Below are 24,622 nucleotides of genomic sequence, written 5' to 3'. Positions count from 1 at the left end.
CCAGAAGACATTGGCAATTTTCACTGAGAACTGGGAAACTTATTTTGTAATTTTGCAGGATATCAAATGGGCCAGCACGTGGGAAGTGAATGCAGCTGTTTTGCAAATTATTTATTGTGGAAAGTCTGGACAATTTCAGAGTGAGGTCTGGGCTACAGGACAAATAATTTTCTGTTACATTTAAACAGGCAATGCATTTCAACATGCAGGCTGCCAGCATAACAAGCATAGCCACAGCTTAGTATGATAATCTCTGTCATAAACTACAAACTCACATACACCTGATTTGAAATGCACACAAGTATTACTAGAAAAGCTCCAGGAGGTCATCTCAGTCCACCTTCTCCTAATTGAATGTAGGTTTGTTCTCAGCAGTGCAAGTTATATTTTTGTTTTAATTTCACATTACAAAGTGACAGAGCTTCTGTCACTTCCTTGGGAAAGACCTAGATATCTTAATGTAGCTCACTGTTAAACAGTTTTTCCTAACTATGTGCCTAATCTTTCCTTTCTTTTTTTTCATCCTGTTGCTTTTAATTGTATCCTCACACCACATGCTACATGTTCCATTCTATCTTTGGTTGTTAGCTTCTCTTTGCCAGCAATTAATTATTTCTTAGGCCACGTACTGAGCCAAAGTTTAACCTCTTACCTACTCCCATATAGTAATACCTCTAACCTCATAATTGTTTTCATAAACATATATCTGAACACTAAAATAAAGAGCAATAAGAGAATTTGAATGGAATTTTAAATAAGCAATATGCCTGAATTCTAAAGTTATATTCCATTGATGCTATGTCTAGGAATCCCTCTTTGCTGATATATTTGTATAACCAGCCGAAACTGTACTCGTGAGTCAGACCATGTTGCAGATTAATGTCTAATTAAAACTCTGTATGACCATATCTCCTTAGATTTTTCCTGAATACACCACACTTCATACCAGCTTATATTTTTCAGTTTTAATTTCATTTTATTACTTTCTGGCTATACAATTAATGATCTTTCCTTGCCCTCTTCTATTAACATTTTGTCTCTAGTTGGCACTCAGAACACTTGCTATTTAGTACCACTGGGAAATTTTTAGTGCCATTTTTTATTCCTTCATCCATATAACTAACGAGGATGTTAAATAAAACCAAGATGATAGCATATCCCCATGATGTTCTTCAACACAACTCCTCCTAGTTTGAATATTAGTCCTAATTTATTATCACAGACTATTTCAGACCAAACAGGTCTGAGTTAATTTTTCATGTAACATGCCTTAGGGCCAGTGTCAGATCTGAGGACAAATTGTGTGTACTGATACAACAGTGACAAAATTTAATTTATCATGAATTGTGAGATAAGAGATAAATATCTCACTAAACAATGTGTAAGACAACAATGAAATTAAGGCATGTAGACACCCTCAGAGATTCCAGATGACTGACAATTTTGAGAATGATGAAAAGGAAAAGAAGTAAATATATATACAATCTCACTGAAAAAAAAAACAACCTAAAGAGCTTTTAAGCATTTCATCTCATGACCTCATGTTTGTTTCCTTGTGCCCTAGAACACTCCCACACCCCTTTCCTCTCCTTTTGTTCCCCAATAATCTGAACAACTAAAATGCAGTTCATTAGAGCATAATAACAACAAGGTTGTGGGTTCAATCCCTGTGTGGGCCATTCACTTAAAAGCTGGGCTCGATGATCCTTGTGGCTCTCTTCCAATGAAGAATATTGTACGAAATCAAAATAACTCCTCCTGTGAAATTACATGGCAGGTGACAGCCTGGCTGCTAAATTTTAGTTTGCCAGCACATGCAGTTTCCTTTGTGGAATAACTGTGGCCAAGCAGAGATGGAATAAGGACTGAGAGGTGTTTAGTAGGCACTAAAGGAGGACCATCAGAAAGCCACACAAGGTACTTCCACATTGGCTAAGACTTAATTTGCCATGGGCCTTTTCAATATTCACGGGATATTTCCAACCTTCTCACAAGCCAGTTGGGCATGAAGGGGGAAATCCCATTCTCCTCTTCCCACCCTCACAGGAGCTGCAAGGGAAGAAAAGATGCCTTAAAAATCACTAGCATCTTCAACTAAATTATAGCACAAATCCCTGTGTGTACTTCCAATCACACCTCCATTTCATTTTGCTCTTGGTGGAAAGAAAAAGGCAGAAGTGAGGCAGATTGTTTAGTTCTGCTGGTTATACATGAATTGTGGTATCTATGCAAAAAAATAAAACATGAGAAATTGAGGGAAAACCAGAAGAGCAAAAACCACTAACAAACACTGAATAAAATTCTCACTTATGCTCTGTACATGTGTTTTTACTCAGCCTTGAGCATTGGGCACCTAATTCCCTCAGGTATTTGTGCAAAAGCAGAAGGTTCTGACCTTGGCTTCTTGACATTGTGGGATAGACAACAAAAACAATTTCTGTATGGCAGATACTTTAGCATAAGCTCTCCCATCAAGTTGTAATGAGTCATTATGATCTGAAGTTCTCAATTTATAGAAGAATTATGCCACAGCATATGTCCTACAATGAGACCTCTGAATGCAGAGCTCAAATATATTTTCATTCAACCAGCTTTATTGCATTATTTTTTCTCTTTCACAAGTTTAAATCCAGAATTGTGCTCTAGATTTCCAAATTTGTAGGAAGGCTTAGCCATTTTGAACGGAAAAGCCCATCAATCTGCAATTCCCAGGTGGCTGGGACAAAATCTTGTTTATTGTGCATTACCTGGCAGACCCTTGATCAAGGACAACTGAAAACCAGTTGATATTATATTGAATTTTGTTCAGATCTTCCCACTATATGAACTATCATCACAAACTGTTATTAAGAAACATGAGAACCTTGATGTTCAAATGCACTATACAAACACTGCTGTGAAATACATCCTTCTCTATTTTACATTTTATGGCTCTCCCATATTTCCAATTTAGGGGTAAAAATTTTGAAACCTGAGTTTCTAACTCAGACTCTTCAATTTCACTGTCAGTAGTAAGCATTAAATATTAACTATACCTTGTCTTCATACTCTCTGCTTAACTAAGAATTTAGCACTTTATTTCTCACTGTATTAAATTCTGTGTTAAAAGATAAGCTGCTACTAATTTCAATAAATTCCTCTCCAAATTCTGACTAATCTAAAACTTTTCATGAAAAAAGATTAAGAAACTTATCAAGATGCTCAAATACAGATACTACATGGCTTCTGTTGTTTATAAGCAAACTTAGTGACATAAGGAAACCCTCCAACTCAATCACATTCAAGAATCCTTTCCTCTCAGCTCCCAGTTCTCTCTACTCTCCCTCTCACTTCAACAACTGTTTCATTTCCCTGAATACATACTTAGATGTCCCTGTTTCTTATAAACCATTTTGCTGCTCTTTCTAAAAACAGCAAACGTAGTTAATAAATTGTTCTGATAGCAGTAGGCAAACAGACTGATGGCTGGAACATGTCATACATATACTGAGCTGCACCCTGAAGAAGAGGCAGAAGTAGAATTAATCAGAAATGCTATGCAAAAGAAGAGTTATAACTGAGGGTCCTAAAATTTATCTTCTCCTGAATTTCATGACTAACACACTGCTATTAGAAAAATTAAATTATTCCTATTAAAATATCCACAACAGTCCTCACTTGATCTGAATTTTTAAAGCTACAAGTAATACCTCCATGTAGACCTTAGCTTTTTGTGGTAAGCATCTGATAACTCATTTACTAATTCTCCTTGCTCTTTTAGATAATTCCAGAAAAGGAAGCTAATTCCCATTGATTAACAAAACAAGCTAATCAAACATAGCATTATAGATTAATATAATTCCATACACATATTCAGATCCTTTAAATTTTGAGTGAGCTGATCAAATAAAATACATTGATCAAATGATCTCATTTGAAAGGAAAACAATCAGATGTTTGAATAGACTAAGAAGATGTTAATTCAACTTGCTACTCAAATAAAGTCAATATAACTGAAAGCAGTTCAATAACGTAATTGTTGTCCGTCAGCACCTTTTTTATCCCTAAATGCTTCAGCCATGATCCCCCACCCTCTGCCAACATAAACACTGCACAAAATCATCTGGATTATGGCACTGGACTTACTTTGAACCCATTAAGATTAGACAGAATTGAAAGCTTACATGAAGTTGCAAAAGAAAAGAAAACTGGTGGGAAAAAACCCTTCTATCTGTGAAAGTGCTACATGCTGCATTACTAACCATTTTAGCTAAAGAATATGCAATAATCAAATAATAGCATACTAAAGGCCACAATTAAATGATATTAACTTGATAGGATAGAATGGTAGAGATACACATACTACAATGCAATGCTACATAACCATGCATATCATCAAGTAGAAGAAAGCTGTAGCTAATTTATTAAATGCTCTTCTTCCCTGTTTGCAAAGTACATAATTTTTCCTCACAATAGGCCATCAGCACATGATACAAGAAACCAACCATAAGCAAATCAGGTAGATAATCCAAGCAATATTCATTTATGTGCTGAGTGAAAGGAATCTTTCTTCCAGTAACACAAACCCTCATCATGCAGCTGATTGTAGAAATGGAAGCCTACTACCTGAACACCTATGATCTTCTCCTTACCCAGCAGAAAACCACCAAGCCTGACTTAAATTATGGCAATCACTATATATACAGTATACGTGGTCAGCAAGTTGAAGCATTTCTAAAACAAGTCTAATCTTGTGGAAAGAAAGATCATTTGACAGCAGGAACTGCAAACATTTCTACTGTGGATTTACACTTAAGGGGTGAATATCAGACATCTGCAGGTAGCAGATACAGGGGAGAACAGTGGGAAGAGTGAGGGAAAAGGAAAATGAACACATACATGCAGAGTATGCTGGGTTTTCTTCCTGCTTAGCAGAAGTCTTACAAAGAACAACTGTCTCAACATATACCACGGTGCTAACTCCTGTCCTGCTTGTTACCAAAACCCCTCTTACATTGCTCTGATAAAAGGCCAAGACTTGACTTGACACAGGATTAGATGAACTTAATGTTGCTTGTCTGGGATGAAACAGGTTCAGGAACATTCCTGAAGGGTGGTAAACTCACTGGCAAGCAACTGTTCAAAATCTAAATTTAGAATTATGAAAGACTAAATTCTTTCATAAATAGCATACCTTGATTATGACAATGCATGACCATTTTTTGAGTTTTTCACATATTAAAAACTGAGCAAATTGAACATGCAAAAATAAAGTTATCATTAATTTTAAGTATCTTAATATAAATGTGTCAAATTCACATGCACGAGTGGTCTTAGCAGACTGGCCTTTTATACACAACACCAAAATTCCACTCAAAGCTAAGAAGAGAATCTCAAATTTAGTGTTATGCTTGGCAAAATAATTCTGTCCAACCAGCTGATGTGAAATCTGCAGAAAAATATTTATCCAAACTCCCTCTAGTGGTTCATCTATAGGTGAGATTTTAACAATCAAAAGACAGAAATGGTTCTTAGAATATGAAGTGGTTTGTTGCAAGCTCTGCTGATCTGCCTGAGAAGGGCTGTGAATGAAAAAAATTGTTCTTCCAGTCTGCCTACACCAACAAATTCTGTTCAGTCATGCAACAAAAATGGAAACCCGTGGCTAATGTATTTTCTCATATCAAAAGAAAGAAGAAAGAAAGAAGAAGGGAAAGGGAAAGGGAAAAAGGAAAAGGGAAAAAGGGAAAGGGAAAGGGAAAGAAAGGAAAGGAAGAAGAAAGAAAGAAAAGAAAGAAAGAAGAAAGAAAAAAAAAGGGAAGAAAAGGGAAAAAAAGGAGAAAAAAACTCAAAAGAAGAGCAAAAAAGTGGTTTCTTTGGGCACAATGTTTAAGCAGGCACTGGTTTTTAAAGTTTGTCACTCGTTTTGCTCAATGATACTGGTTGGAAGGAAGAGAAATGTGGAAATATACACCTGAGAAGCCACCACTGCCTCCTGTCATCTCACAGCTCTCTTCCTTTAGAGCTATTTTTGTCTTGAGTGCCCTATCCAGTAACAAAAATCCAAAACAATCTCCTTCCCCCTTAAGAAATGAAACGAATGGCTGGAACCTGCTGAACTTGATGAGGTAGTAAAAGACAACTTTTACATTATTCTGAAGCTAAATATCATGACAGTTTAACCAACTTCAGCCTACCCTTTAAAAAGTACAACTAAAGGTTAGTCACTTGCTAAAAACTACATTATGTAATAAATCATTATTAGCTACTGCTTCACATAAACATTGCCTATCAAATGACATTATTGAGCTTTTCTATATTAGCAATTGTTTTTTACTCTTGCTTATCTTACAGGAAAATAGAAACAATTTGCGGCATTTAAGGAAAAATCAGTTTAAAATACAGAGTAATTTTGATATATTTAAGTTTTATTAAACAATTTCTTAAGAATATGGAAAATAAAAGGGTATTTAAACTATGGACAAAGTGTCCTCTTCTTACCATGACCTGGGACAGATACTGGATTATCACCGGTCTGTACTAGATATGAGCCGGCAGTATAGTCCTCATCTGTATCAGAGTCCTGAACTGGCTGGCTGGCATTATTACTTAATAACCACCTCTGGTTGTCATGGAGATTGGGTGATGGAGGAGGGGAGTGTAAATGTTCAGTAACTGATGGACTAGATGAGGAGGATGGCATGGGAGGACCTATAAAAAAATAAAAAGCATTTAAAATATGGGTCAAGATATCATATGAAAAACAAGTTATTTCTCGTATCACCAAAAGGTGAATATTCTACTTCAAACAAGAAAAAAAGATGGGCAAAGAAAATATGACAATTGCCTGAAACAAACTGGTTTAAGTACTTCAGAAACCATAACACAATGCCATGACTTGATATTTCAGTGAACAGTGTTTATCATACAGGATTGCTTCTTTCAGTGGGACACTCCTGTCTAAAATCTACTAGTGGAAGAAACTGATACAGAAAAACAGGCACAGATACAGAGAAATAGCTCATACACACAGGGAAACTCACTGCTGTAAATTTCTACCACAGGATTTACTCTGACAGAACTTTTAGTTTTCAGCAGTGCTTATCAGACATATATGCTATTTAAAACCTACCAAAATGTTTCACCTGTCCAACTTGTGTCCATCTGCACAAGTTGTTTTGAAACATGCATAGGCAATGATACATCCCATTTTTGCATCTTGAAAGTATCTTAAAGTCATCATGGAGGAAGACAGATTTAAATAAAGCCTTAGGATACCTTATCAATGCATTTAGTCCTTCAAAGAAACAACAATTAGGCCAGAATGCAACAGAGAAAGTGTTACCTAACCACTCTGTAAATATATAGGTTCTTTATAGTCTTTAGTGAGCACAGATCTTACTCAGAGTAAGAATGCTGGACTACTTTTGAATAAAGGGTTGTTGCCTGTAGGTGGGGAATGTACTAGAATATGAAGAAGCTTTTTTACATAACTTATGTTAAAACCAAAATTAGATTAATCCTCATGGTTATCATTCATAACTATAAATCTAAATTTAAATTAGAGGAAAAGGGGCTTTTTTTCATCATATAATGATTTGGTTTTATGGTACTTAGTAGTATAGTTATGCTGGAGAGGTGCTGTGCTTCTAAAGGTTAACAAATCATACTGGCACCACTAACTTGAATTACCTTCCCTACACCTCCCTTGTACACTGTTAGAATCATGCTAATTTTTTTTTTTTTCTTTCACATTCACAGTTTATCCTATCATATAGTATCTTAAAAATCTCTAAAACATGTTGTTAAGTCCTTATCAATTGGCTTTCCTGGGAAGAAACCTACGATAGCCTCACCACAAGCTATTTACTTAGTACCTCTACATATCATTTACTTCTTGTAGTGAACAGCACAACATATATTATTATAATTTAAGATGCAGGCTTGGTCCTGGAAGGAAAGCAAGCACTTACTATTAGTCAAGTAACTCCTGTGTAAAACCCAACATTTATAATCGGGGAAATAAAAAGTATGGGCTCATTTTACAGGGCTCAACTTGTGAATTTAGAAGTAGGAAGTCGGCATATTTTGTAGTTTGAGATAAAATGCCAACAGCTTTTCTTGCTACACCTTGATTTTTCACATTGTTTGCTTCAGTAACCTGAATTTGTGGTTATTTCTTGATGGAATATTTAATGCATTATTTATGATATACTCAATAGGTAGCTGCTATATTTCATTTTTTGAACAGTCTAATAAAAAAAAAAGTAGCGGTTTTAGTAATTTTTTTTAATCTTGAAATAAATCTCCTTTACTTGCTTTGGACTTCTAGAGGACAACTACAGTAATATGCTCCAGATGAATATGTATGAAACAAGTCAACATATTTGCAGTATCTCTGGACTTTACATGGAACACTTCTCAATGTGTTTCCTTTCTCCTTCTCAATTTACACTCATTAACTTTCAGACATAACAGAGCCTTGATTGCACAAATCATAATCATACAAAATATCATGTTGCCTGAAAATGTGTCATGCCCAAGGTTCCTTAATTGTTTTGTAAATTTCCTCATTTATTCAAATTTATTAATTGTCTCAGTGCTACATGGCTAGCTGACACTGCACTGCACTGATGAGTAGCCATCCAGAACACGGATCACTTGGGTGCCCTGGCTGACTGAATTTCTCAGTTCAGAAAACACTGTGTGTCAGATATGGGGTGGAAGTGCAAGGGTATTAGCAAAGCTCCCACCACTACACCCAACAGGGACAGATCTCTGCTACTGCAAAAATCAGTTATAGGTAACACCCCTAATCAATTACCAGGAAGTTATGCAACTTTTTATAATAAACCTAACTCTAGCAGGAAGGTCTTACAATCGTAGAATCATTTAGGTTGGAAAAGAACTTTAAGATAATTAAGTCCAACCTTTAAACCAGCATTGCCAAGTCCACCACTAAATCATGTCCCTAAGTGCCACATTTACATGTCTGTAAAACACCTCCCGGAACAGAGACTCAACCAGTTCCCTGGACAGTCTGTTCCAAGTTGTGATCACCCTTTCAACGAAGAAATTTTTCCTAATATTCAATCTAAACCTTCCTGACACACTGCTAGCTCATGTTCAGGCTGGTAGTCAATCAGCATCTCCAGGTCCTTTTCTGCCAGCCAGCTTTCTAGCCACACTTCCCCCAGCCTGTAGCATTTTGTGGAGCTGTGACCCAAGTGCAGGACCCAGCACTTGGCCTTGTTGAACCTCGAACAATTGGCATCAGCCCATTAATCCAGCCTGTCCAGATCCCTCTGTGGAACCTCCTACCCCCCAGAGACCAACATTCCTCCCCAGCTTGTTGCTGTCTGTGAGCAGAATGAGGGCACACTTGATCTCCTCCAGATCACTGATAACAAATGAGACAGGACTGGCCCCAGTACTGAGCCCTGGGGAACTCTACTGACTGACCAGCTGGGCGCAATTCCATTCACCACCAGCTCTGGGCCTGCCCATCCAGTCAGTTTTTAACCCAGCAAAGAGTACACCTGGCCACACCATGGGAAGCCAGCTTCTCCAGGAGAATGCTGTGGGAGAAAGTATCAAGAACTTTACTAAAGTCATGGTAGGCACTGAGGCCAGGCTGACAGGCCTGTAGCTCCCTGGAACCTCCTTCTGGCCCTTCCTGTAGATAAGCGTCACATTATCCAACTTCCAGCCACCTGGGACCTCCCCTGTTAGCCAGGGGGTGCTGGCAAATAATTGGAAGTGGCTTGGTGAGCTCTTCTGGAGGTTCCTCAGCACCCTTGGGTTGATCTCCATAGACTTGTGGGTGCTTAAGTTGCACAGCAGGACACTGTTTCCTCTTGGATTACAGGTGCTTTGCTCTGCTCCCTATCCCTGTCTTCCAGCTGGGGCTGGGGACCTTGAGGCCTAATGGTATTACTATTAAAGACTGAGACAAAGAAGACATTAAGTTACTGTATTTTCTCCCTTCACCCAATAAAGGATGGCTATTCTCCTTAGCCCTCCTTTTGTTCTCTCTTGTCACAAAGTTACATGGGCTGCAGAGAAAAGGGAGCCAGCTATAACATGAGCCAATTTTTCACAGACACCCTAGGCCAGCCAGCTGGGACACCTACTTATGTACAACTTCACCCAGAACTGGCAGATTTTTGCAGTGAGCTCCTCTTTGATTCCAAGTGAAAAGAGATAGCTATCTATACTGCCATTTATAGAATAAGCTACACATTAAGAAAAAAAAATACTTAACACACTTTCTAGAGGAACTGTCAATGATGTGCATATTCCTTTCCAATTCTCTTTTAACATGGAATGAAAGGCATTAAAAATATTTGGCAATATCAGCTCCTGAAGTCTTAATAAACTCATTTATAAGTCATAAAAATCATTAAGTATGACAAAAGCCAATTAGATTGATTATAACACTTTTCCCATACAGCTTAGACGCATAAAACATTAAGAATATTTCATTTTAAGAAAACCCACAAAAATAGAACTTCTGATTTTCTTCCCATTCTACTTCTTTTGTATCCACCAAGCAAAAACATTTTGTTGTTCTGCTTTGACTTTCTTTCCCGTATTTTAAAAAAGAAAAAGTTCTTGTTTTTAATATGTGAACTTGATTTAACAGTAAGCTATTTTTCACAGGCAAATATACTGGACTTAAGAGTATTTAAATCTATGTTTTAGGTCAGTTATGAGGAAAAAACACGCTTTAATTTGTTTGCATTTTCATAATTGAAAATATATGACTTTAAATAATCTTTATGTACTCCAAAAACTTTTCTTACATGAAAATGCAAAATATAGCCAAACTCCAGCAGGAACAGATTCAATATAGCAATATGTGAAGAGGTGAATACATTTGCTAAGCATATGAGTCCCCAAAGAAAGTAAAACACAAAACAAAATAGGTTGTAAGAAGAACATGGAAAAAAGAAACACACCTGAGCTAATAATGGACATATTAAATACATATGTACAAGGTAATTATGTTAAAAAAATTTCAGTGTTCTCTGCCATGATCTGAAACATGGCACAAATTAAAAGTTGGAAGCAGAACTGATATCACATATGGAAAAGCTCAAAGGAACAAGTATGGTAAGTACAACCCATAAAAAGATAGTAAATAAACAATGAGGAAGACTGCAACAATGGACTGGTGGTAATGTATAGAAATTTCTATATTAAGTATATTATGGCTAAACTAAGTCTAAAGCTCTGTCAGTTGGTGCTGCCCAACACCATGGTCAGAGCAGGGAAGGAGAGGGGGCTGCTGCAGAGTTTGGAAGGACTGGGGCAGAGCAGGGCAGAGCTGTGCCTTCAGCCCCCAGAGCCTCAGACACTTCCACCTGGCCACAACCCCCAGTTTACAGTTATGTACAAGATGCCTTCCCCTAAAAAAACCCAAACAAACAAACAAAAACCAACTATTTGCAGCATTTAAGCTTATTTATATGGTATTACAAAGAATGAACCCAACAACTCCTCAGCTTTAATCCTCTATAGGTCATCAGTTGCTAGACACTGAAGCATTTTGCTTCAACAACACCAATGGGTGCCTGGAAGAGCTGCATCTCCACTAGATGTACTTTAGAGAAAATAGTGCTAGATACTTTTGGAACATGGCATTTAGGAGAAAAGTAAGGTGGGAGAGAAACAGTAGTAATGAGTTCCTGCTGTTGCAGAGTGGGTGGGCTGAAATAGGTGACCCAGCATCTCTGAGGAACCCTAAAACACAGGCACTTATGAAATTTTCCCACCAGATTCAAACTCTTAAAGCAGAGAGATTTTGCTGGCAATGACACTAAGAAGAAAGAAAAAACACTTGTTTATTTTCTAGTCTTATTATAAATCAGATTTTTCTGACTATAATTCATGAAGCAACGAAAACTTTCCTGAGCTGAAATATGATCTTAAAAATGTATAGTTTTCATTGCTTCATGAATTTCTATAATGCAGAACTGTTGTTCACTTATCTAGATTGTCCCTAAAAACCTGGCATTATCAACTTACTTCCATAAGATGCATTGCAAGTTACATACTTTGAAAAAGTAATTTCAGTATAAAAATTTGAAGGGCCATTATTTTCATCTCAATCAGGTTGCATAAATCCTATACCAAACTTACATACAAATTCTGATGGCTGCTTAAAGCAATACAACATTAGACAGCTTAGGCAGTTTAGCTATGGCAGAATAGTGCATTTTTCCATTCACATTGTCAGCAGCCCTTGTCACTAAGACTGAAGAAAAAATTCCTCTATTTACCTCTCAAACACACAGGAGGGTCTTATTTTGAAGTGGTAAAGAGATTCTTTCTGACTTCAGTGTCAGTAAGAAAATGGTATTAAATTACAATTTGCGAAGCAGATATCTCTTTACTGAAATTAATGGGATTTTTGCTGGTGAGTTCATGGAAATTAAGATTTCATATTATATTAAATAGCACTACTATGTCATATAAACCCAAACCCAGACTCCATACTGTGGAAAAACATGTTATACATAGAATGGATCACTAAGAATAGCTACATATCTCTATTTTGTACTTCGCTGCTCACAACAGGACAAGGCAGGTTGCTGGGTTGGTTTGGGTTTTTTTGTGTTTCAATTTCTTTTTTGGTTTTTTTGGTTTACTGTGATTTTTTTTAATAAAACAGTTGGATGACAGAGAGTGGTTTTTGAAGGTCAAAAATAACATGTCTTCTGGCTAAATTAATTAGAAACCAAAACACTTTCAAACATGAAGGACACTTACAAGCCTTCTGAATCAAGCTGAGATGACTCTTTGCAATCTGTTCTAAGACTTCCCAGTGTGCTGAAAGCTGTACATACTCTTGTTAAAAAGGACACCTATACCCTCCCAACAAGTTTATTGATCGCATCCCAAAATTTAAATTTCTAGTGTATCACTATGAAGACTGACCCAAAAAAGCCCCTAAAAAATCCCAAACCCCTGCACCTGGTATGTACAACCCTTAGCAACTGCATTTTGGACCTTTTCATCTCTGCATATAAAGCAGTAAGTTAGTAATAAGTGAGTTTTAATTTTAAACTAATTCTTATTTTGGACTTCCTGTATGCTCTCCAACCCGTATGAATTGGCATTGGCATTTATCTCTCTGCTGGATCCTGCAGCCTTCTGCAGCCAACCTGCAGTGACAGTTATCCCTTAATTAATACTCTACATGCAAATAGAACTACTAAAAAGTGTTGTTGTATCGCAAACAAAGAAAAATTGTTTATAACCAATACAGTTCTCTTTATCTACTTCTACCAGAGCTGACCACCATAGCTACTGTGAAGACCTCCCTATGGAAATACATGCAAAAACAGTCTTCCAAATATATACACATATATAAATAAGACTGTATAAATCCATCTACACTGAAAAACACTGCAGTGAGAAGAAACGACATGCCAAGAACTCTTAAAAAAAAAAAAAAAAAGACAACAAGCTTTCAAATACATAGAAATAATGCTTGTGATCTACTGTGGATTTTCCATTTGTGTTTTGCTTTATTTGTAAGCATAATGGATAATGACCCTTTTACCATTGAATTGGGAGATGTACTTTTGAAGTTTCAAATCCTTCTGAGTGCTGGTGAACTGTGCCTTCATGTCAGATGCAAACTTTAAACACAAATGACATCTACTTTTCCTATATTTCATCAAAAAGTTAGCACTTCTAAACAAAGCAGATGTATTATATTGACACATATTCTAACTCACAAAGTTGCAACTACTTCTATAGACGGTGAAAGCTAAAATTTTGCAAGACCATAATCAAAAGACATTGATTTGAAAAACAAAAGTAATCCATTAGAAAGTAAGACAAATACTGGCCTGAAATATTGTAATTTGGTTTTTTTCTTTTTGGAAGTATAGTATAACAAGCAGACTCTGTAATAGAAAACTGGTAATTATCCTCTAAAAAAGAGAAAGATTTCTTAAGAAAAATGGTTATGCCTTAGAATTGACATGCATTTTGGAAGCAAACACTTTATGTTTTGAAGCATTTTGGTTGTTTCAAAAAGTTAACAGCTGCTGCTCAGCAGATTGTTAAATGGAAAGGAGTGCCCTGTTCTTACAGGGGTCAGACTGCATGACCACAACAGCTCTGTCTTCAATCCTGAGTTCAGGGAGTGCTCATTTTTGCTTCAAATGGGAGTTTTGTCTGTAAAGAAGTTGCAGAATCTGAGCCTTAACTGACAGAGTATCCTAACCCAAATGCATAGCTCTTACTTCTTACTACAAAAAAAATATTTTTTTACTATTATTGTTTTCAAAAGGGATCACCTTATAAATTCAGAGCCAGTTGCAGAGCAAAGGTCCACTCACCTAGGCAAAAAGTTCATAAGCTGAACAAAAATCTCAAGCATCTCTAGCATCCAGGGTTTATTATTTAGGAGCTATTCTGCTCAGCTCAATGGAATCTTCCAGTTTCTTTCCACCAATATTAATTAAAAGTGGGCAAGCAAAATATTGGAAGGGAACAGAGCTATTTTCAGAAGAGCGAAAATCTTCATTCTACTCAGAAAATAATTTTAAGTGATAGGTCTCGGTATTTTTAGAAAAACATTCCTCTTTTTCTGGGGGGTGGAGGCGCAGTTTTGGACAGAAGCATGCTGAAATCAACGCCAGATTGCAAAATATTCTGATTAACTCCTATCTTCACTTGAGATGTAGAAGTTCTCACATGAAAATGTCACCTCTCCATTTAGAGCATCTGCTGGGATTCTGACTCCTCTGCCTGGTGATGGGAGTCTCACACAGCACAGCCAGGACAAGGAGACAGCAGCCCAACCACCGACCCAGCTGTACAAGTCGCACACTCGCGGTTTTGGCCCAGCCAAGTGACGTCTCCAACTGACTAGCAGGTCCTGGCAGCCAGCACTCAGTAGCTGGAGCACCATAGCCAGAAGGTCTCCATGGGAGCATAGCACTTGGGCTGTGAGCACAAGGGAGCTCATGGGGTCCCCACCTGGTCCTGTATAACTTGGCCACAGACCTGGCCCTTTCCTACCACAGCAGCTGGCGCCTGCTCAGGCGCAGCCAAGATGCAGAGGTGCGTGGTTGCTCTACATGCAGGCACAGGCAAAAGGCACCAGTGCATGGCCAATCACTTCTGCCTCAGTCAGAGCCCTACATGTCTGTGCACATCTGCCTGGGCCTGCTGCTTCACTGACCCCTACATGGGGGCAGGGAAAGGGCAGGGGAGATCTCTCGGGTAGTGGGAATGTGAGCCAGTCGTTCTCTCTGCTCACTACTCATCGATTCACACGCAAAACAAACTAAGCATCACATAGTGCTGTAAGAAAGAAACCAGCCCTTCCCAAAAACATGTCAGGATTTTCATGTTCAAAAAACCCAAACCATAAACATACCACAGACACAAGCTAAAACTAGGAAAAAAACCCACCAAGGTTTTTTCTTTTTCCTGCATTTCCAGAAATGGAATCAAGCATCAAAAATGGAGCAGCTGGCAGATACTATAAGCAATGCAGGAAGCATAGCCACTCTGAGTCTGTCTCATATTCACTCAGCAATGATGCTGAAGTGTTTACCAAGTTTCCACTCTCAATCCTGACCTTTGTAAAAGACTGTAATTTTTCTGGATGCTGATACTCTTTCAGATGGCAATTCATAAAGAGTAATCACCTATAAAAGTAACCTTTGAAGAAATGCTTCTTTGTTCTTCCTACCCATGACTTTTTACTATTAGAGGTGAAATAGATTGAGCCATGTCACCTCTGGTTTATCATTCTTCCAACATGACTCATGGTAGTCAATGGACTTTGTATTTTCACAGTTGCTTTGGGCTAAATTATGGGGGGCAGAAAACATCTCTTTGGAATAGGACAGGAAATGCATCTTGAAGAACACAAGACAACGCAAAGGTTTTTCTGGGAGGGAGTTGGAGAGAGGCTTCTTTAAGAGGAAATAAACCTTCTGAGAATGATTCACAAATCATACAGTTTTTAGAACCAGGTAATTTCACACTCTCATTACTCCCACCCTTGTAAGAAACAGATTAAAGAGGAGTGAAATCACATACTAATTAACTAAATTTGGTTTTCTTAACCTCCACTGGGTCCTATATGAGAAAAGCAGTCTAAGCAATGACAGGGATACCAGTTTTGCTACCAGTGTGGTCACTGCTTCGCAGTCTGCCATAAAGGGAACAACACCTTTGAGAAAAAGCATCCAGAGAACCTCCTAATGACATCAAATTGCTTATGCTCGCAGACCACAGAATATGACTCGTTTTCTCAGAAGGAAACATAGCAATTTGAAGAGATTTCGACAGATGTGAACAAAGAGCAACAAACTGCTGAAAAAGAGTTCTATAAACCTTACTTACAAAATAACAATCTTATTTTTTATTATTCACAAGAATCACAGAATATTCTGAGTTGGAAGGAACCCACAAGGATCACCAAGCCCATCTCAAGTAAATGGCCCATATGGGGATCAAATCCATGACCCTGATGTTATTAGCACCATGCTCTAACCAATTAGGTTTTTTGGTGTGGTTATTTATATTCCTGTGAGCTGCATTTTTTGAATGGTAGCTATTTCAAAAGAACAGAGTTGTAGCATTGCAAAAGAGGGGAAGGAGGAGAAGGACAGATACAATGACTGTTGCCATCTTCACCAGCTTCTGACTGCAAGCTGCCCCAGACAGTGGCACATGCTCTCCAATGAGCTCTGTGTGCCTCCCAGCACAGCTCTGCAGGGACCAGCACAATGCCGAGCAGCACTACTGCCAGAGCCTTCCATGGGCACTAAAACATCATGCCTTCTCCCAATAAACTGAGGCAAACCAATAAAGGGTCCCATAACACTCAAGAATCACACCACGCTACAAAAGCATGCATTTATCAGCGAGAAAGGAGAAAACAGTCCTGCCAATGAAACATTGAACTTACCTAACCAGTGGTGAAGTCCTGAAGGTAACACCACTGAAATAGTTAGCTCCTTGTTGCTTCATTATCAAAAGCCCTTCCCTTCCTGCAGCACTTTCAAGTTCTATTTCTTGTCAAGGCTTTTTTTCTGCTACATTAAATGTAACTCCTTAACAAAGGAATTTTGGGGAGAGGAGGAATTAGAGAATTACCAGAAAATTATTGACTGTTGTCTCACACAGTACCACTCTCACAAGCAACGGGAAATTTACTGGACATTGATGTCTCATTACATCTAGTATGTAATTTATTTCTCTGCTGGAAGAGAACTTATCAGTTTTGCCCATGTGGAGAAAATGTTTCTACTTTAGAAACAAATAGACCACCACAGGCAAGAAGCTGGAAAGCTTAAATGAAAACCCACTGCATGAGCACTGAAGTCATCTCACTACCAAAGCTGCTAAGGCAGCAGTGTTGAAATGGGCCAGAGGTGGCATTTTGGGGCCAAATTTTTGACAAAGCCTCATTGAAGAATTATTTAGAAAACCGAGAACAATAAAATCTATATGGTACTGAGAAATGAGAGAAACTGGACTCTGTATTTAGAGGTCTCTGGAAATTCAGCCTTAAACAAACCCCCACCAAGTCCCTTATTTTTGCCTGAATATATAAGCAACAATGTATTAGCTGATGAGAAAATTTTGTGAAGTTGCATATTTTTAGTCACTCTTCCGCTGTAAGAAATTGTTGCTATCTAAAATAGAATATATTTTGACTAGTTATATAAACCCTTTGATACTTTTAATTTTTTAACATTTTATCAGTGTTTATACTTGGCAGGACTGGATAAGTGCTCTAGCAATATGCACAATTTAAAACCACACATTTCAAATAGGGTTAGTTATCCATTCAAGTTCAAAAGAATACAGACTTGGCAGTTCTTAAACAAATACACAAACCCCTCGCATTAGCCTAGGTAGGTCAGAAAACGCTGAATGGAGGTAAAAAAATACCTTTGGCCCCAGACTAAACACAGAAAATTTCAGTCCAAAAGTGCTTTTCATAAAGTTATGAGCTAATGAACAAAAGGGTATTCTAATAAAGTTTAATGAAATATTAGCTACAAAATCCAGCAGTAATATCATAATCTTTATTTCTTTGCCAACTCGACCACTTCAGAATAGAAAAACTGAAGTAAACCACACCAGTTACTGTGAAGAGGTTTTATCTCAAAGAAAATAGAGAAAAGGATCAAAAGATTGGGGGAAAATTCCAAAATAGAGAAAATACTTGTTTATGTCTGAGTGGAGCCAAGGGTAACAAACCCTCTTTACCAAGCTGTGTCCAAAATCCTTGGGCCTTGGTCCAGGGAAAAGGGACACGCCAGCTGGGCCATCCATATCTGCCAGCAGGCAGAGGTTATCCATCTCTTTGAAAAGGGATGAAAGGAAATTGCTGTTTGAGTGCTTTGCAAACTCTGAAACAACTGCTCTTCAGCTAAACAGTAGGATTGCCAGTAGAAGACGTACAAGTTTCTGAGTTCCTGAAAAATCATTAATGTTGACATATTCTACTTTCAAGATGCCCCCTTCTGTACCAGTAAAAGCTGCCAGATAAAAACCAGTTATTACACAGAAAGCATTAGAACAACTGGTCTGGAAGCCCTGCCCCGTACAACTAAAATTCCTCATATACGTTATGGCACTTGCTTTCCAAGACTATCCATGCCCTCCCACCAACCTTCATGAATCTCTCCTGCCAAAACATCTACTAAAGCACTTACTGAGAAGAAAAGACATGAACAAATTTCTTACTTGACTAGCTTTTTTTCCCCTCTGAAAAAGACACTTTTAAACAGGTTCTTGGCCAAGATTACATTTGTATTCACACAACGTCTCTTTTATGAAAAGATGTAATGCAACCCATTATGAGAGCAGCTCCTGAAAAACCCAACTAATGGCTTGACTTGGTCTGCATTCATATCAACACAAAACAACTAATTTTATACAGTGCTTGATAATGCAGCACGATGTAAGGAACAGTTTATGCAGGAACACTTAAAAGATGCTCATTCTGAAAGGATCAGATCTTATAAAATGCAATTTATAAGCATGGAGAGAAAAAAAGAAACACAGAACAGAAATCAGGCTTACCAACATTTCATTAATTTTGTTTTTTGGCATGTTAATGCCTAACGGACATGCAGTTTTCTGGTGCAGTTGTTACTACACAGAACTTAAATTACTCTTGAAATGTCATGGTTCCCACATGAAGAGATAAAGATAAAGGAATAGTCTTAGCTCTCTTGCTCAGTTATCTGAGATGCCTTTTTTTGGTGTTTTGTTTGTATTTGTTACTTATCTTTGACATATGGTAGGGGTCCATATATTCATTCATTACACGTTTTCTGACGCCGTTACCATTCATTTTATGTTTCTGAAGCAGTTACAGCCTACAAAGTCAATTCTTGGTCAGAATCTTTACATGCACAAGCAGAAAACAAATTACAGGATACTTCAAAGTCAGATCCTGTGACTAAGGGAGGTTGTTAATCAATGAAGTTTAATACAAAGCCCTCTGCCACACTGATGTTAAGATTATGCGTGCTGAGGTGAGCAGGCAGTGATATTAAGAACCATACACAAATTTCTTCTGAATAAAAATAATGCATCAGCCCATAACATTTATCAGCCTATACAAACTCTCAGGAATCCAACTCTCACTGCAAGTGTCTTCTTGGATCTATTTACTTCAGAAGATGTGGTATGAATGATAGTATAATAAGTTTTACTATGTTTTAGGCATAAGTGACTCATACATCATTCCATTTGAAAGAAAAAAATCCCAACGTGCAATATGATATGTTACTGCAGCTGCCCCATGGGAATAACAACATATCCATTTGGAAGGAAAATTCATTTATGAAAATTCCTGATTAGCAGAAAAATCAGAAAACAGCTCATTATAAACAATAATGTACAACTGTTTTTTTGATGCTTTTATGGTCACAGTCTCTTTTCATGGAACCTACTGGACTAAATGCATTCAGCTCCTCCCCTCCCACTCCCAGCCTAAAATAGTCTTCATTGATAATATACATAAAAACTAAACAAAAAAAACAGCCTTTGAAGGAGGGGCTGTCATGTGAGTTGAATGTAAAGTTGAATGTACTGGACAGAGTAAATCAAATTATCTTCTTACTTCAGGCATCTCTTACCAGGATCCCAGTTTGAGGGCAGAAATGCATGTTCTCTCTCCTATTTGCTTTGCAAAATACTGTATTTTTTATCTTGCATTCCTCCAATCTCCTGCAAAGGTTATGAACTGAATTCTGTGAATCTGGCAGGCAACAAACCTCTGAAAACTGCACAACATACATGAAGTCAAGGCAGTGCCACCTGCACCTGTGACCTCCTAGAGGCAAGGCTTCCCAATGACTTGGCCTTCCCCTTTACAACTAAGGAAATCTCTACCTTCTTCCCTCTTACCTTTCTTTAGTCTTTTATTTAATAGACACTCTTTATTTTCCTTTGCATCACAGTTAAAAAGTTTCAGACACCTTTTCTGTTATAAATCAATTAATATGTTCCACTAAAATTATCATTACAAGAACATGTTGCTATGTTGATTGTAGCAGTAGTTGATGAATTATGCAATTTAATGTAAACCACTAGCATGGTAAAAATAAACATAGAAATTATTTATGGCACTTTGGGAAATGAACATGGGCTAACATAAGGTCATAGGTAATACTGGTAATGTCATTGCTTACTTTTCATGAAAGCAAAGTCAAGACATGTTTAAAAAACAATTGGCTAAGTAAAGACACTTGGGTAGTTCTCATGGACTGCCCCACAACCACCCACCAGTACAAACTGGAGACTCTTCAACACCAGAGGACACCCAGAACTACCTTTATTCCCAACTACTGAAGAGCCATCTCAGATGGTATCCCCAACTTTGGGGTCACGTAAGGGTGACAAACCAGCAGAGACAGCAGCTAACAAGAGAAAAAACACTTGAATGTTTTGCATGATCCAGGCCAGAGGATTAAGTCTGGGTCTCCTACCTTCCAGGTGAGTGCCCCAGCTAATGAGCCTGCAGCTAATAGCAGAGCAACTTGTTCTCCCTCTTTTTTTTTTTTCCACTAAAATCTCTGAAGAACTGTGTTTAGCTCCTCATCAAGATGAATGCCAAGCCTGCTAAATTTTTCATGACACTGAATTCTTGTCCTCCTGCCAGCCCTAGTTATGTGTGAACATTTCAGACTCCCTCAGGCATTTATTTTACTACAGAGTCCTGAAATACTTAAGTCTATTAAGACCTAAAATAAACAGCCAAAAAGGAGGAATCTGCTAGTTGTTCCTTCAGTCTACATTTTAAGTAGACAGTGCCTACACCAGTGAAGTTCAGAAATTGTCAGTGCCACCAGTGAAATGATGGTACATTTGGCAACACACGCATCAAGCCATGTCAGCTACCACAGTGAGGCTCAGCTCCACACCATAGCAGGAGCAGCACTGTCTGTAGCCTGTAAAGATCCAGCCAAATAGGGTGGATCCAGAAAAGCTGGATTTACTAAACCCACACACAATGGCTATTCTGCATGAGCATTACCTCTGGGTTTGTGCCCAGCACAGTCGCTGCCTGCTCCCTTGCTGCCAGGAAAGAGGACAGCTGGGAATAGACTATGACTGAAGAATAATTCACACTACTTGGCCTTGGTTACCCTCCTCACCAAAAGCCTTTCTGGAGCAGAAAGCATGCTGGCTGCAAGCTAGGCTGGCCTGCTGCTGTGCACTGAAGAAGTGGGAGCTTGAGGAAAGGAGGCCAATCATCAAAAGACTTCAGACAGGCCTTGAAGGGCAGCAGACAGCTGACTGAATTAACCACAGGGCTGCAAATCTTCCTGTCAGATAGGCTATGAGCTGTGCCTCCCTAAACTCCCTGAAAGAATACTCAGAAAAAATTCCCTACATAAATTATCTGGATTTTAAGTCACCTACTGAAATCATTGTATGGTCACTCACAGTTTATCTGTGCATTCTGGTAGCTGCTCCCTCCATAGGTGATCTGAAAACAAGCTTTGCTGTTTCTCTTGAGGTCTCTTACTCACTATAGAAACTCCAACAGCACTTCCATCCACAATGCTTCATTATTATTGCTATAGTCATTGGGATTCTATACTTAGAAAGGAAATACAAATGGTCAATTTGTGGCCAGAAATTGACAGGTGTGAAAAAGTATGTATGGATACACACAGTATTATGTTGGATATGTTATGTACAAAGAAGGCAATATTAGTACTAAATCAGCTGTCATGAGTTGCTGGTATGCACAAATCTACAGCTCATGCCTGTCTCTGGCATATCCTCAGAAATCTCCCAAAGACCAATAACGCCTCTTATCATCCATACTTAAACTTCCACTTTTCTGTTTTTTTGTTGTTTTTTTGTTTTTTTTTTTTTTTTTTTTTTTTTTTAAGTACTATGTGTCTTCCTCTGTATCTATTTTGTTTGAAGCAAACTTTAAAAATCCTCTTGTTAAACACTTTCGCTCCTACATTTTTTCAAATTATTTTTATATAGATGTCCTTAGGAGACCAATGCTCAAGATCCCTGTAATGAACTAGATTTAACACGGCTGTAAATATGTCTCTGTAATCCTGGCAGGTGATGCTGCCTAAAAGCACAACCTAAGATGAAAGGCCTCAAAAAGCTTTCTGTCATTCAGACCTGTGAGGGATTTTTTTTTTCCTCTATACAAAATCTGACAGCAGGGTCTTGCCAATGTCCAAGCAAACTGGAGTGCTGATATCCAACTTGTTTCTTGTCCTGTTTCTGATACTACTAAAATACTTTGCCAAAGAATCTTTTAGAAGGCAAAAATGAAAGGATTTCCCTAGACATTACGAATACAGTGGGGAGAGATGTGGGGAAGTCTTCCTGAAACCTGTAATTCTGTAAAGTGCATATTTAAAAAAGTAGGGTTGGACTAGAACTTGGCAGTTCTTTTACATGCTATTTCCCTGTGCTAGTGAAGAACTATGACAGTACTTCAGTTTTCTGGTCTGTCCATAGTAATTTTCAAAAGCGAAAGAACAGGAACAAAATCACTATCAAGCAGTTCTATGTGAGTCCCACATGAACAGTTCTCAGTTCTACAGGTAAATTTTCATTCAGTCTCTGCCCACCAAACTGTTTAAATTAAATGCACATCATGTTAGTCCCATGTATTATTTGTAATTCATTTTACCTCATTACCTAGTGATTTTTACCTTGTTTTTCTCTCTTCACCTCACCTATTTACACCTTGACAAACTGAAAACATGCCAATACAAAAACTGTTTCTTCCTATAATTGGCAAAGTCTTTATGCATAACTGGAAGAATGCTGTAATCCCAGTTACAACAGTACTCTTTTCTCATTCCTCCAATATGAGCATAATGGAAGTATCAGCTTGAGTGGTGTGTCTGTGATGAATCAGATCTCATGCTCCTGAACACCCATGGCAGAAGAAAAGAAGTCAGTCATTTCTCCCACTGAGGACTGACAGGATGTGAAACACAGAGGAGAGAGGAGCTGGAGGATCAGAGCTGCCAGTTTTTCCATCACACTGGACTCTGTAAAGGACCACAAAGCCCATTTCCAAGAGATAAAAACACAAGAACAATCTCTTGCTCTGCCTCCATGGACTGAGTGGGACAGAGCTGTCCTCAGCAGAGCTCTGCAGTAAAATCATGGCTACTCTTCTGCAGATACCTGAGAAGCTTTATTGCTCTTTGCTTTCAAGAAGCAAAAGGACCTGCTGTCAAGGATTTCACCTGCAATATTCTTCTGCCTTGCGGAGTGAGAGTTCCATTTAAGGGGGTTAAGAGCTCAGAAACTTGATGGATTCAAAATTTAAGCTTAGTATGACTAAAACCCACTTCCAAATTCCTAAAATCTGAGTATATAATACAAACACTGTAACAGCTTTGTCCAAAGAAATGGTAGATTGTGACCTCAAAAGAATCCTTCAGTCACTTTTTTTATTCAGCTTTGAATGGGAGTGTAATGAGGAATGTCAAATGAATATTCCCCCAAAATGAAATATAACAAAAGCTTCACTCAGAAACCACACATGGTGCTGTCACACATTTATTACCCACAAGCTAAAATTTGTCTAATGTAATTTCAGATTGATAATTACTGATAGAGGCCATATGTGTTTTCAACATATGTGTTTTCAATTGCAAAATTAAAAATACTGCTTCCTTTCTAGAGGACCATGGTATGAAATAACATCTCAGATTTATATAACTGAAATAACCACTCTATAAATTTTCAAGATTTTAAAAATTTTATTCTCTGTAAATGAAATATTGCCCTTTAACTGTTTGCATTATTCTCTCAAACACCAGTAAGGGAAATGACAATAAACAAAATCAAAGCAAAACATAATAGTATATTACCTGCAAATAAAAGCAGAAGACTTGCACTTTAAAAATCCAGCTTTCAACAACTGATCTGGTTTTAATTTATTATTAAAATTATTATTATGTTAGTGGAAACAAGGAACTCTGTTATGGTGAGTGTTAAGGCAGTATGGGAAAAAAACCCCCAAATTTTTCTGTGAATGAAGTAAGAAATGATTGGCACTAGACTCAGCATTCACCTGAGAGTGTGAACTGAAAAGGGAGAATAACTGAATTACTAATGATCATCCCTCTCCACAGTG

General features: G+C 37.8%; 1 protein-coding gene across 1 annotated transcript in view; it reads right to left on the bottom strand.

The window, feature by feature from the left end:
• Nucleotides 1-24,622, bottom strand: part of TENM3 (teneurin transmembrane protein 3) — a 347,891-nt gene that overhangs the window by 165,900 nt on the left and 157,369 nt on the right. The window contains exon 4 of the mRNA XM_056490446.1: nucleotides 6,481-6,690. Within this exon, the coding sequence (XP_056346421.1) occupies nucleotides 6,481-6,690 (210 nt within the window). The remainder of the gene's footprint in view (nucleotides 1-6,480; nucleotides 6,691-24,622) is intronic.

Source organism: Oenanthe melanoleuca, chromosome 4 (genome assembly GCF_029582105.1).
Source record: "Oenanthe melanoleuca isolate GR-GAL-2019-014 chromosome 4, OMel1.0, whole genome shotgun sequence".
In the NCBI taxonomy this organism is placed as follows: Eukaryota; Metazoa; Chordata; class Aves; order Passeriformes; family Muscicapidae; genus Oenanthe; species Oenanthe melanoleuca.
Note: the sequence above shows the minus strand (reverse complement) of the source record. Positions and strands in the feature narration are given on the sequence as shown.